General features: G+C 39.3%; 1 protein-coding gene across 4 annotated transcripts in view; it reads right to left on the reverse strand.

The window, feature by feature from the left end:
• Positions 1–1,888: 1,888 nt before the first annotated feature.
• LOC130920385 (zinc finger protein 157-like) overlaps positions 1,889–15,000 on the reverse strand; it is a 46,348-nt gene continuing 33,236 nt past the window's right edge. For 3 of the 4 annotated variants that reach the window (XM_057843570.1, XM_057843587.1, XM_057843577.1), the window contains 2 exons: positions 14,825–14,980; positions 1,889–7,652 (listed from right to left, as the gene is read on the reverse strand). In XM_057843570.1, the coding sequence (XP_057699553.1) occupies positions 6,568–7,652; positions 14,825–14,980 (1,241 nt within the window). In that variant the 3' untranslated portion in view covers positions 1,889–6,567. Of the gene's footprint in view, positions 7,653–14,824; positions 14,981–15,000 lie in introns of those variants that run through there. The other variant, XM_057843596.1, reaches the window with a different exon arrangement.

The raw sequence follows: 15,000 nt of genomic DNA on the forward strand, positions 1-15,000 counted from the left end.
TCTGTGTAGATTTGGCCATATGTTTAGGGTCATTGTCTTGCTGAAAGACCCAGTGACGACCCATCTTAAGCTTTCGGGCAGAGGGCAACAGATTTTGATTTAAAATATTCTGGTATTTCAAAGCATTCATGATGCCATGCACCCTAACAAGGTTCCCAGGGCCTTTGGAAGCGAAACAGCCCCACAGCATCACTGACCCACTCCCATACTTCACAGTGGGAATGAGGTGCTGTCTACACGCCAACAAGCTGTTGGCTGTATTGAAGGTTGGATTTTTCTTTTTTTTTTCCCCATTAAGGTCCCATATTATTTAGAAAAAGAAAAAATATTACAAGCTAAAAAACACAATTATTATAAATCCAACAATTATGGAGGGCACTGTAAGTATTTAGTCAACCACCAATTGTGCGAGTTCTCCTACTTGAAAATATTAGAGAGGCCTGTAATTGTCAACATAGGTAAACCTCAACCATGAGAGAAAGAATGTGGAAAAAAACATAAAATCACATTGTTTGATTTTTAAAGAATTTGTTTCCAAATTAGAGTGGAAAATAAGCATTTGGTCACCCACAAACAAGCAAGATTTCTGGCTGTCAAAGAGGTCTAACTTCTTCTAACGAGGCTCCAATCGTTACCTGTATTAGTGGCACCTGTTTTAATTCATTATCGGTAAAAAAGACACCTGTCCACAACCTCTGTCAGTCACACTCCAAACTCCACTATGGCCAAGACCAAAGAGCTGTCGAAGAACACCAGCGACAAAATTGTAGACCTGCACTAAGCTGGGAAGACTGAATCTGCAATAGATAAAACGCTTGGTTGAAAGAAATCAACTGTGGGGGTAATTATTACAAAATGGAATACATACAAGACCACTGATAATCTCCCTCGATCTGGGGCTCCATGCAAGACCCGTGGCGTCAAAATGATGATAAGAACGGTGAGCAAAAATCCCTGAACCACACTGGGGTACCTAGTGAATGACCTACAGAGAGCCTGGGACCACAGTAACAAAGGCTACTATCAGTAACACAATGCGCCGCCAGGGACTCAAATCCTGCACTGCCAGACGTGTACCCCTGCTGGGGAAAGTACAAGTCTGCGGTGCGCTAGTGAGCATTTGGATGATCCAGAAGAGGACTGGGAGAATGTGTTATGGTCAGATGAAACCAAAACAGAACTTTTTGGTAGAACCACAGGTTCTCGTGTTTGGAGGAGAAAGAATACTGAATTGCATCCGAAGAACACCATACCCACTGTAAAGCATGGGGCTGTTTTTCTGCAGAGGGACCAGGACGACTGATCTGTCTAAAGGATAGAATGAATGGGGCCATGTATCGAGAGGTTTTGAGTGAAAATCTCCTTCCATCAGCAAGGGCATTGAAGATGAGACGTGGCTGGGTCTTTCAGCATGACAATGATCCCAAACACACAGCCAGGGCAACAAAGAAGTGGCTTCGTAAGAAGCATTTCAAGGTCCTGGAGTGGCCTAGCCAGTCTCCAGATCTCAACCCCATAGAAAATCTGTGGAGGGAGTTGAAAGTCCGTGTTGCCCAACGACAGCCCGAAAACATCACTGCTGTAGAGGAGATCTGCGTGGCGGAATGGGCCAAAAATACCAGCAACAGTGTGTGAAAAGCTTGTGAAAAGTTACAGAAAACGTTTGGCCTCCGTTATTGCCAACAAAGGGTACGTAACAAAGTATTGAGATGAACTTTTGGCATTGACCAAATATTTTCCACCATAATTTACGAATAAATTCTTTAAAAATCCAACAATGGGATTTTCTGTTTTTTTTTTCCCCACATTCTGTCTCTCATGGTTGAGGTTTACCCATGTTGACAATTACATGCCTCTCTAATATTTTCAAGTGGGAGAACTTGCACAATTCATGGTTGACTAAATATTTATTTGCCCCACTGTATTCTGATTCTTTGAATAACATTTCTAAGTCTCATATCAAATCCGATGTAGCCAGAATGTTGAAATTTTCCATAGTTAACTGTATGGGTGTGTGTATGCTGTCCAACTGGGCTCCTACTAAAAGCTTTACATAGCTTCTTTGGAGTGTCCCTTTTGCGCATCTAATCAGATGAACTGTTTGTAGTAGTATATGACCATGTTTTGTGAGTTCCTTGATATGATGTGTGAATTAACAAACTGGAGGGAGAGGGAGACTACGCGATTGGGTCGGGACAGCTCATCTAGATTTATTTTTTAATTGAAAAAAATCTGCGAAGGACTGAGGGCGCGAAGTAGCGAGGTATCACTAATTCACTGCTTCTACTCGCCAGATCGACCAGATCCTCTACTACTGATGTTCTACATCCTCCTTGTCGTTGTGATGTCACTTTGTTGATGTAGTTGTGAGAAAAATTTATTATTCCAGCAAAGATGTGATATGAAACATCGCAGATGCAAGATGCCACTGACGCGAACTTCAACTTTCTAACTTCAAGTCAGCTCAGGAAAACTCATTTGGTGATCATGGGACAGTGCAGCTATCTGGTGTTGAATGAAAGAGCTACTATTCCTCTACATCAGAACTCAATTAGTGGGGAGCTCTGCCCTCGCTCCTCACATCCACTCCGTCTGGACTCTGACTCCCAGTCCCACTTCACAAGGAACAGTCATTTTACACAAGTCACTTTACTATAGTCATTTTATAAGTTACCCTTATAACATTTATAAAGTCATCTAGTCACTTTATACTGTATAACCATCCCTTTTTGCACAACCATGCATGTTGGTATGTATGAATGTATGTATATATGTGTGTGTGTGTGTATATATATATATATATTAAGCTTGAGGACGATAAACCGATACGACCGGATATCCAGTTTTCCAGGTGAGAGATATAGATGTATCGATAGTAAAGTTACCATTCGACATTAATTAGCCATTAAATATTCAGTGAACCGACAGTAGAGAAAGAATTCGGCTATCGCGAGCACAAGAATCGGCTTCTAATGCCTAGTTCAATGCATTGCTTAGTATGATAATTTAGCTTTTACTTCACATGCTGCGCTTGTGTCTTTCAGTGAATTACACAAGAGCGCCTCATTCACCACACAGCGCACACTGAGATCGAGACCGCATGCATGATATAATATGGACAAGCACTACTCACAGTCGTGGTTAACTCAACTTTCCATGCATTTCGGCAGAACCGCTACTAGTGGCCGTCATTATCCCATCGTCACGGGCGTGCCATAACAACGCGAGAGCTAACGAAACCACTGTAACGCACGCTCCGTAGCAATTTCTTCACAGCCCAAAACGAAACTAGTAGTGGCAACGAAGCAACATGCTAAAACAATGGACAGTGTGATCACCGACGGCAGCGACGTGCTGTGATTGATTTCCAACACACCCAGGAAAACAAAAGTCGGACTTTGAAGTGATGAAGGCGGCCAGATCTGTTCGCATGGGACAGAGCTTGTGTGAAGTGTGGAGCGGTACAGAAATCGCGAGTTTTAACCCTGAAAAATAACCCACTACAATGCTGGAAAGGGCGGCATATTGTTTCCACGAAACGCAGTCTGCTTAAACATGAGGATTAGTTGATCAAGAAAAATCTGCCCTTCAAAGATATGGACAGTGATGAGCAATAAAAAATGAGGAAGCACAGGCATAAGTGAATGACTTTGCTGTGTATTAGCTTAAAGTAATGATTATTGACCTGTTTAAAATGCCATGTTTTTATTCCCCCAATTATACCAGTCGTAAAGCATAATTTAATATTTATTTATGATAACACTAGCAGGTTTAATTTTTTTTTCAAGAGCTGCTGCATATAATTAATTTTTTTTTTTTGTAAGATGTTTACGTTGAAAGTTTGCACTTAAATTACTTACCTCTTATGTTAAAAACACCAGGAAATACAGTAATTGAATTACTGCACTTTATTGTTGTCTGTGACTGGAGTTTTATTGTATTATCAATCCCATCAAACAAAATGACGGTCATATAGTAAGCCTCATTTTTTTTCTCATAAAACATTAGTATGAAATTTTGTTAATTTTGCTATTAAAAAATGTGGTCTTTTTTATATTTTTAAAATACTGAACGAACACACACAACAAATGTTCACTATCATATCGTTTTCACTCTGTATCGAACCGTATCGTTCTTAAACTGTATCGAATCGTATCGAATCGCTCAGCCTTAAAAATGTATCCTTTTTTAATCAAATCGTAACCTGTGTATCTAGTTACATATCGAATCGGCTTCATGCCAGATTCCCAACCCTAATATATATACAGTAAATGTATATAGAACAATACATTTGCACTATTGCAGTCAGCTTTTCCATTCACCTGTTTATATTGTGTCTTGTTTCATAGATATTGTCAGACTGTACAGTTGTCTATTTTTATATATATGTACTTATTTCATTTTTTACTTGCCACTGAGGTTAGTGTGTCATGCAATTTGAATTCTCTGTCCTTGTACATGTGATAGAATTGACAAAAAAGCAAACGTTGAACTTTTAGAGTGTAAAGAATTGAGGTTTTTACACAGGGTCCCCCCAGAATTGATAAATCTAAATTCAAGACTTTTAAGACCTTTTTTAATGCCATTTCAACTGAAAATTAATACTTTTCTTGCACCCATTATTTAGATCATATTGAATCATATTAAATAAAGCACTGAACATCAAATTTAACCTCAATTACTCAGTGTGTTTGACAAAAGAATGCACATATATTAAAGATACAATTAAAACACATTTAAAGTAACATTATAAAGTCTGTCAGATTTTTTTTAAAACACACACACGCACACAATAAGACAAAAAGAGGAGGAGGACAGGACTCAGACCAGCCATCTTCTGTAACAGGCTAGCCGCTAGTGCACCTGCCAAGACCCCAGTGAACATGGCTAACTCGAGTTAAAACGGCGAAATTCACACTCATTCGAAAGGCAAACCGAAATGATCAAGCAGATCCACTACCTTCGCATGACACATAAACTGCAAGCTAAAGTATCTGGATGTAACTTGAGCCCCTATCACATACTTCAAAACAACGGGAATATCGCGGGACTTAACCGTGCAGCAGTTGTGTGGGAAAACAATTTCCCGTGTTGACTGACATGGGAAGCAGTGTGCGTGAAAGCAGGCGTTAAATTCCTGGGTCACAGCAGATGGCTGATGACTTAAATATCATAGCGGCGGCCGATGTAACTTCCTCCCTCTTCGCAGTAAGAGGAAAATCCGTAAACAAACATCTCAATTATAAACGTAGCAAGCTGGAAACAGCCAAATTAAACTGAAAACATGACCAAAATTAAAATGTCAATTACTACTTCGGGCCAGGCCAGGGTTCTTTCTCGCCAACTTTTTGAAATAACTATATATTAACGATGTATGAATGATAAACTAAGGAATACTTGTTATAAAATAAATAATTTGGATTAAAAAAAAGAAGGCGCTGTGTGGTCATTGCAGAGCCAGAGCGTGCCTATACGCCTTTTTTAATCTTCCCCTCTGCGAATCCGCAAAACCGCACCTGTTTATTTATATTTAACAAACTTTTCCAGCGTTATTTCGTTGTGTAAATAAATTTATAATGATCATAAAAATATGTAGTCTATTTAAACATTAAAATAATGTGCGTTTTTTTTCTGCCAACTGAGAATTCGTTACAAAAGACAGGCTTTTATGCAGACATCGTCACAAATGTTACACAAAACGCGGGTCGGGCTTTAATACCCGCGGACCAGTTCGGGTCAGGCTGAATTTTTTAGGCCCAATTTTACCTCTATCTTAAAGTCTTGATGAGCTTAAATTGACTGCAGTTACGAAGTCGGGAATGCTCCCTCCGGAAAAAAACACGATTTGACCAACATTCTGTTTAACAAACTTTTCTCCCGTTATTTCATTGTGTAAATGCATTTATAATCATAAAAATATGTAGACTATTTAAACATTAAGAAAATGTGCGTTTTTTCTGCCAACTGAAATTTGTTACAAAAGACAGTTAAGACATCGGGAACGCTCCCTTGAACAAAACGCAATATGACCAACATTGTGACAGCCGATGCCGACCAAAAATGACGTAATATCCTAAACAGATCACCAATGGACTCATTTGAAGTATATGAATGGTGGTCTGTTTTGGTGTTCAGAATCCACAATACTTCTGCCTGCAGGGTTTTCGTTCCACGCATTCCCGATGCAGAGGTGGGTGGATTCTCAGTTTTGCCGGTTGTGGTGGTTTGGCACGCACGAGTTGCATTTCAATTGGTAGTGCAGTGCATCGTAAAAATTCTATGCGTTATCTTCGTTATGGATTTTAAAAAAACAACAACTTCGTCACGGATATAATTTAGGTTGCACTGAGATGTTCTTGAAAATTAAGACCACGGTGAAAAAATTCCAGACTTACAACAGCTAATTTAATACTTTTAATACCTGTAATAATGGAAAACTAAATTCAATGCTTTTTTAATACTTCTAATAACCCGCAGGTACCCTGTTACAGCACACGGTGAAGGTGAAAGGTTTCTCCTTGGTGTTTTCTTTTGGAATATTTTCATTCTTGCTTCCGGGTGAACCTTTCACTTGGCGTGTATACACGCATGTCTTGTTAACTCATGCTTCATACGATATCTTTTATCACATAACGTGCAGACATAAGGCTTTTCTCCAGTGTGTTTACATGCGTGTCTTGTTAACTCATTCTTGCTAAAAAATCTTTTATCGCAAAGAGAGCAGACGAAAGGCTTCTCTCCGGCGTGTGTTCTTTTGTGTACATTTAAACTTCCCTTCTGGGTGAATCTTTTACCACAAAGTGTGCAGAAAAATGGCTTTTCTCCATTGTGTGTACTTGTGTGATTTATCAACGCTCGCTTCGAAACAAATGTTTTATTGCAAGGAGAGCAGACAAAAGGCTTCTCCCCAGTGTGTGTTATTGTATGATTGTTTAAATCTCTTTTTTCTCGGAATCTTTTACCACATGATGTGCAGACAAAAGGCTTTAATCCACTGTGTGTACTCGCGTGCCTTATCAAGCCTTGCTTTTCAATAAATCCTTTATCGCAAAATGAGCAGACATGAGGCTTCTCCCCAGTGTGTTTTTTGGTGTGTCTATTAAGATTTCCCCTCCTGTTGAATCTTTTACCACAAAATGTGCAGAGAAAAGGCTTTCCTCCCGTGTGTGTATACATGTGTTTCATTAAATATTCCTTGGTAGTGAATGTTTTATCGCAATGTGAGCAGGAAAGAGGTTTCCCACCCGAGTATTCTTTTGTGTGTCTTTGCAGTGATGACTTGTTTAAGGATTTCGAAGCATTGAAGTCAACATCCTCCTCATCCGTGTTGAAGTCAGAAGAGTGTGATGTTAAGTCGTCGCTGTCCGACAGTGGCTTTAAGAGGTCGTCCGGTGGCGATCGTCCCTCACCTCTCGTTGGCAGGTGCTGAAACAAGCTACTGCTAGCTAGTTTTGATGCTTGGCTCGGACCGTTATCTTCTTCACTCTCCACACTAACAGTCCTTGGAAACTTGCAGATTTCATCTTCCTGTTCTTCTTTAATGCCGCGGGTCTCTGGCTCCGCCTCCTGTTTGATGTACAGCATCTCCAACTCCTCCTGTTTAACGTCAGGGGGATAGTGCTTCTCCAGGTGAAGATTTTCCACTGTGGCGTCTGTGGGACACAGGATAAAAAAAAAAAAAAAAAATCACTTTCGCTGCATGCAGAAAACGGTTAAGGCCACACCGTTTAGTAGCATTAACCAACACCACAAGGACCACGTTCTTTTTTTTACATCGATAGTATGTGTATTTTTCATCAATCTATTAACTGCAATCAGTAACTCAAGTTTAGTTTTACTCAAGTCTTACGGTCCACGAATGCAAGGTAGGACCCCAGGTTCATTGAAAAAAAAAAAAAAAAAACAACGAACAAAAACAGGGTCCGAGACAGTTGGTCGGGACAAAAAAAAAGGGAAAACCACAACGAGAGGCATACAAATGAAAACGACAGGTCAATAATGCAAATCGCAATGAAGGGATATACTGTACAAACTTAAATGGTAGCAAGTCAATATCTCGGCAACCTGCCTAGGATCGGTTTAAAGACACTACTGATGAGCTGGAATTGGATACTGGTACTACATCGGGACTCATCCCACAGTTCTGTTACAAAACTATCTGACCAGCAGCAGAATGTGACAAAATCCTGCCTGCCGTCATATTGGCTTCGGTTGCTAGCTAGCACAGCTATTCTCAGTCTAGCTCAACCAAATTATAACCCCCAGCGTCCATTGCGCGCATAAAATATTATGTAGGTCAAAACAAGTACTAAATATTAGAGATTTTTAAATCAATGGCAATATCAGTTTTAAAACATTGACATTTCGAAAGTAGACAGAAGGGAACTAATGTAATAAATGCAATAACCTTTTTTTGAATGGGGAAAAAAAACATGAAAATTAACCCCAGTTACTTTGCCAAGTAACTAAGGCTACGTTCATACTACAGGTCTTAATACACGAATCTGATTTTTTCGTGTTTTTCCGACTCGAGTGAGGCATTAACTTGACGGTCTGAACGTGACAAAGTCGCATAGAACTGGACCATTTCAAATCCGATCTGGGTCACTTTCGTATGTGGTTCAAATCTGATCTGGGCCACATTTTTCCAGACTGTCGCGGCGGTCTGTACTGTCCACTCTCCCAAATCAGATTTCATGCAGCAATTACGTCATCAAATAGCGAGAGAGACGCTACCGTAGCGGTGCAGCTGTGCGTTATTAGCGCCTAGCTTGCAGTGAACATGGCTTTTGGGGAAGGGCTGGGCTTGACAACAGTCATAAAAAATAAAAAAGGGTTGAGAATAAGCCTGAGAATGCTCAGTTTTCTCTCTGCTCCAAGTGAGCAATATTTCATCATTGCCTACACGGCCAAGAGTCGGGGCAAACTGCCCGTATGTGTGTGTGACATGCACGGACCGTGCGTGCAAGCTATCGATCCATATAAACTTTGAATATAAGACTAAACGGGGATTATTTATGTCTTATTTGTGTCCTCCTTTTGAAGAGCAAAATATGATATCCCTGGAATGACGGATGACGTGTGTCATTTGTTTTGATGCTTCTGCGCATGCGGGTCTTCTTGCTCAGCGCGTGTCGGACTGCGAATTAGTGCGCATGCGTAATACTTGAACGGTCTCAATGGACAAAGGCAGTCTGAACGGGCACGCCAAAAAAACATGACAAAAAATCAGATTCGTGCATTAAGACCTGTAGTATGAACGTAGCCTAATTACTCTTACATTCAGGTAGCTGAGTTAGTAACTCAATTACTTTTTGGAATAAGTAATTTGTAACTGTAATTAATGACTTTTTAAAAGTAAGATTAACAACACTGGGCAATACAGTCCCCACATCCCCGAAGATTTATTTTTGCATTAATAATTTAGCCTATCAATTAACGTTCAACTTAATTAACAAATAACTAGAGCTGGGCATCTTTGGGCACCTAACGATTCGATTACGATTACGATTCAGAGGCTCCGATTAGATTATAAAACGATTATTGATGCACCCCCCCTCATTTTTTTTTTTTTTTAATGTTTTGTACATTAGTTCCAAAATTGTTCAAAAATACTCTCAGGCTAAACCAAACTACTATTTCAGTATCAACTTAACATATAGCAGTAAACAAATATACAAAAATAACAGTAAATAAAAAACTCCAGTCCCCATTCTGTATCAGCAGCTTTAAACTACATTCAATTAATTTAATGATGTGAGTCAACCGTAAAGTTGTTAAAATTGCTCCCGTTATTCCATAATTTCCCTTTTGTCTACTTTCGACATGTGAAAGTTTTAAAACTATTTTAAAGATAGATTCAAGTCAATATTTTACCGATTTAGGAGTATTTTAGATAAAAAGTTAATTAGGTTTGCTTGGAAGGTTCGCTACAACAGCCTTGCAGGGAAGTGTACTGATTTAAGATGGCGGCCGTTTACTAACGCCTGCATCTAGCTTTTTGTAGGTGTGCTGCTAACGCTACCGAATCGATATTGCATCTAGTCCTATATAAATGATATCTACCGTAACATTATGTGGATGTACTTAGAAGCAGCTTTTCAGCAGCAGTCAGGTATGTTGTTGTGTTTTTTTAATCTCGTGGCATGAGTTGAGCGAGAGCCGTGAGTTGAGCATTGGCATTACCCGAGGGGCCAGGTAATGAGAAGCATGATGTTTAGCTACTCTCGCTCCGTTCCTCATTGACTGCGTGGCGCGCTGAGTGTGTTGTACTTCCACTTTACTTGGCATATTTCAGTAATCGGAATTTGGATGTTTGTGAATCGTTCTCGAATCTTCCACGGCCGAATCGCGAAAAATCTAAGAATCGGAAATTTTGCACACCTCTACAAATAACGTTAATTGACGTTTGGGCTGGTCGTAAATATACATTTTTAAAGAAGCTGTTCGTTAAACTCGTTAGTAACGGCGTTAAAGAACCCCCCTTTGCGCGCTAAATTATGGCCCTTCCTATAATTTGGATTTCAAGACCCCGCAACACGCTTCCAATGCCTCTAGCTCTGGGAGAGAGCATCATCCTGTTCACTTGATCCAGTAAAACTTATTTTTTGGTTTTGATGGCAAAACTTTGGCACGCTGAGGTAGCGTGACAAGCGTTAACCCATCTGGCCGCTTGGCACGACCCATTATGGTTGTTTTCGAGGATGTTTGGATGAAAGTACAGCGATGAGCCTACCGGCGTGTTGGGCAGCTGTCGTGGCCGCCCGAAGCTCCCTTTTTTGGGGCAAAAAGACAATCAAGAGTGGAGTGAAATCCACATTCTCAGGCAAAACATAACTTTGAGGACTTTAACCCAAAACATGACACTCTGAAGTGAATTGATGGACACGAACTCCCCTGAAATGCACAGATGGTTGAACTGTATACTGTAAGTGCTTTGGGAAACAGCCGTTGGAGCGAGTTCCATTGTTTTATCTTTCACATCTATAGTTTTATTTTTTTGTACTTTTCTGTCAAGAACAATATGAAACCAACCAATGATATATTAAAGTATATAAAGTACTCCTTGATAATTTTGAAGTACAAGTTTCATTTTGGCAACATAAAAGCATAGGCTTCATAATGTATTGACGGACACGGGCCAATAAATAGGGGGTCTGCATTGTTGGCAAGGCCGTCAAAGCTGACAGAGTGGAATCACAGACAAGGAGCTTTTTTCGTTGAAAATTCTTGTGAATAAATATTTAAATCTAGGGCTGCAGCTATCGAATATTTTAGTAATCGAGTAATCGACTGAAAATTCTATCGATTAATCGAGTAATTTGATAAAACAAATAAATTTTTAGGTGGCGAGCAATTATAAATATACATGAGAAAACAAGACATTTCATCTAATCTTGAACCATTTTCAGTCAATCAATGTCTTTATTTTCGATGTATATTGTTGAAAACAGCCAACAATTGCATCTCAGATGTAACAAGAATAAAAAAAAGACTAATTCACTGCTTTCACTCAAAAAACCTTTAGACCTTATTAAAAATAAAATTATATATATACCTAAAAATGCCTTTATGCTTGATAACACACATCACTTAAAAGTTAGGATTTTTTCCCACGAGTTTAAATTGAATTTCTATTTGTGTCAAGCCATTTTTATGTTCTAGTTAAGTTTTAAGTTAGTCGAAACTATAAGTCCTGATAGGATTTTGAGTTTTTGCAGTGTTCAAAATAGATGTATGATACAGGCTGTATTGGAGCACATTAGGGACTAGTGCTACTTGGTGTTTTATCCAGCAATGACTACTGAGCTAAAATTGATAGTTAGCATTATTGAGTTTTTATTTTACATCCTCATCACTCCACAACGCTATGTTATGTTAAAGCCTGTATGTAAGACACGTTAGCCACGCATCGAAAGTGGTCATAATTAATAGAAACCTAGCCCTCTGCAGGGCTAACGTTACGTGAGCTAGTCACAGTAATGTTAATCTTATTTATTAGCGCTTTAGCGCTCTTTATTAGCGCTTAGCGCTCTACTGCTTTAAGATGGCTGCTGTTTACTAACGCTGCCCAGACGCGGCTGAGTCTGTCAATGCGCATCTAGTTCAACATACATGTGATCTCTATGAGACTCATCCGACGCTACCTGCTACCAACCATCGTGCGGGCTAGTATTTAGCAACGTCGGCGTCGTTTGTAGGGGCTGCCGGCTGCAGTAAGTATGTTTTTTCTTTTTTGCTTCTTCCTCTACACACGTGACATCAGCGCGTTGTCCCGCATTAAAAGTCGTCCGAGCAAAACGTGATGATTAGAGCTGTCAAAATAAACGATTACTCGAGGTGAATAAAATTACTCGGATCAGTTTTTAAACTCGAGTAACTTGAGTTGCTCGAGTATTCGTTTCAGCTCTACTTAAATCCCTGAATTCTTTATAGATATGAACGTGAAATAAAAAACAAAAGCAAAAAAACATGCAGTTAGTATTTATTTTACATATATATGTCGAAGTACAATTCTCGTCTGTTAGTGAATGTAGCTAGCGGCTAGCCTGGTATACAAGACTCACTGCTGTTCAAGCTATAGAGTCTGGCGACCTTTGAGCGGATCAAATTTCCAGGGCGGAGCAAGCCACAACAAACAGACAGCGGAGTGGACCAATCAGCGTCGGGCGGACGTGACGTTGGTAAAGTGACAAAAAACTAGCGCGAGCGTAGAATGGAGAAGTTTATTCAACGTGACTAACGCGAGACAGACTGTTGTCAATGACTTGTGTCGATGTGTTTTTGGTATTTTAAAACTAATTTTATCGCAGATTGGAACATTCTCGGCTTTCCCATTCGCCATCCGTGTTGTTGTGGAGACGACCTCCGACGCGCAAGTAATCGAATCCGATTGGACGGATAATTTCGTTTGGCTCGAGAGGCCATTAAGGAGGTGGGTTCCAGACTATTCTCGAAGTGTTTGAAAAATACAGGGAGAACAGTCTGGCCGTGCCGGGCAAGCTAACGGCCGATGTGAACAGAGCTTTTCCGGTGAAAATTCTTGTGAATAAATGCTTAAATCCCCCAATTCTTTATAAATATTGCCGTAAAAGTCTCGGTTCTTGGTTAAAAGCAAAAAAAAAAACAACAACAAAAAAAAGTGCAGTTAGCATTATTTTACGTAAATATTCCGAACTATGATGCCAATGCAATACTGGCTAATTTCTCCCATTGACTTTTTTTCACTGAATCCTCGAACAAATCCCTCCTGAGACAATCCTTCCTGTTTGTATGCGCTACAGCTTTCATACTTTTTCAGCAGAAATCCAGCATTAGATGGCTGTGTGCGTGTTTGTAAATAGCTCCTCTTGATGGGGACGGCCCCCTATTTGAATGTGATGTGCAGTACATGACCAATCCGACCCGTCAATACATTATGAAGTCCATGATAAAAGATTCAACCAACAAAATTGTAAATGGCAGAAAATACAGACAAGACTGAAAAAGCAGTTTCTGCTCTTGCATTTCTCTTTAAAAGAAACTGCTGTATTTTAAGCCAAAATACTGGTTGTGTTTGATAGAACAATGTCTATATGCTGCCATAGCAGATTCATGGTGCATTAAGTCCCCGAACTATTTTTAATTTGTCTGTTTTACTCTGGAAAACCGTTTACAGACGTCGCGCAACCGCTTTTGTTTCAACCCAGCCATAAAACGAAGGTAATTGTATTTATTATTCAGAACATCTGTCATTTCTAGCTTAGAATCATTAATTGATGTCTAATATTTCGTTGAAAAAAAAGAAGAAAAAAAAAAAAGACTTAAAAATTATTCACTCGCAAATTTTAAACTTTTAAACAAATTAGGTCACAATGAAAAAAATCGCGTCTAAAAAAGTCACGGATATCTACCTCATAACTATCACTTAATTGTATTTTTTTTTTGTAACTGTCACATTTTCTCCGTTATGTTAGATGATAAATAATCGATCCAAACAAAGAAAAATTGGAAAAAAAAAAAAAAACGGACGAAACAAAAAAACAAAAGAAAATCTAGACCACTCCTTTATGTCTGCATCGTGACTCTTGTCATATGACCATGTTTCACCCATAAAATTCCCAAAAAATCCAGCTATGGCCATTGCATTACACATTCCTGCATTTACTAGAGGTAAATCTCAGCTGGATGCCATGGATGTTTTAGAAACTAGAAAAAATGCTAATGTCAGGATACATGTAGAAAGAGTTAAAGGAATGTTTGGGAAAAAAAAACTGTTCTAAATTCAGTAATTCCAATCACTATGATTCAGTCAGTTTCATAATGAAACAACATGTCTCGATAAAATTGTTGCAATTCCTTGTGCACTTTGCAATGCATGCCCTCCCATTATTCCGTCCGACTGATTCATGGCCTTACTGTGGAAATGAAATTGATGAAAAAGATTAAATGATTTCTTACAATGCTATATGAAAAGTTTATTCGATTTTTTTTTTTTTGTTTGTTTGTTTGTAAATTTTGTTCTCTTCAGCAATGTCCTACAAAACTGACAAAACCAGCCATTTTTAGGCATATTTTTAAGACCGCAGCATTCCTTGTGGAAAGCCTTAATCTTACAATTATCCCTGCTGCGATAAATTATTGTCTTATTATTACCACTTTTTTGGCAGTAACAGATCTTGTTCTCTACATTTTCAACTGGCAAACACAATGTATTTTTTTGGGGAGAAGGACTTGCTAAGAAGTTCAGGTAGTATGCACATTTTGTAGAAGGTGGCAACCTTCTCCAGTGCTTCGGCAAAGAACTTGGTGTCCAGGGTTATGCGCTGGATAAGCATTTCTTTACCTGTCAACAAACTCCGGTCCTGGTAGCACCGGCCAGTCACACCAGGCTGACACTCGATCTGGTACGAGTATGTATGGTCTGCTTTCCATCCGAAATGCCCATCAACAGACTCTATGCAGACATTTTTATCTTGCACTGCACTTTCGATTGTTGAATCTATGTGGCAGAAAGAACAT

The sequence above is a fragment of the Corythoichthys intestinalis genome, chromosome 1 (assembly GCF_030265065.1).
Source record: "Corythoichthys intestinalis isolate RoL2023-P3 chromosome 1, ASM3026506v1, whole genome shotgun sequence".
Classification (NCBI taxonomy): Eukaryota; Metazoa; Chordata; class Actinopteri; order Syngnathiformes; family Syngnathidae; genus Corythoichthys; species Corythoichthys intestinalis.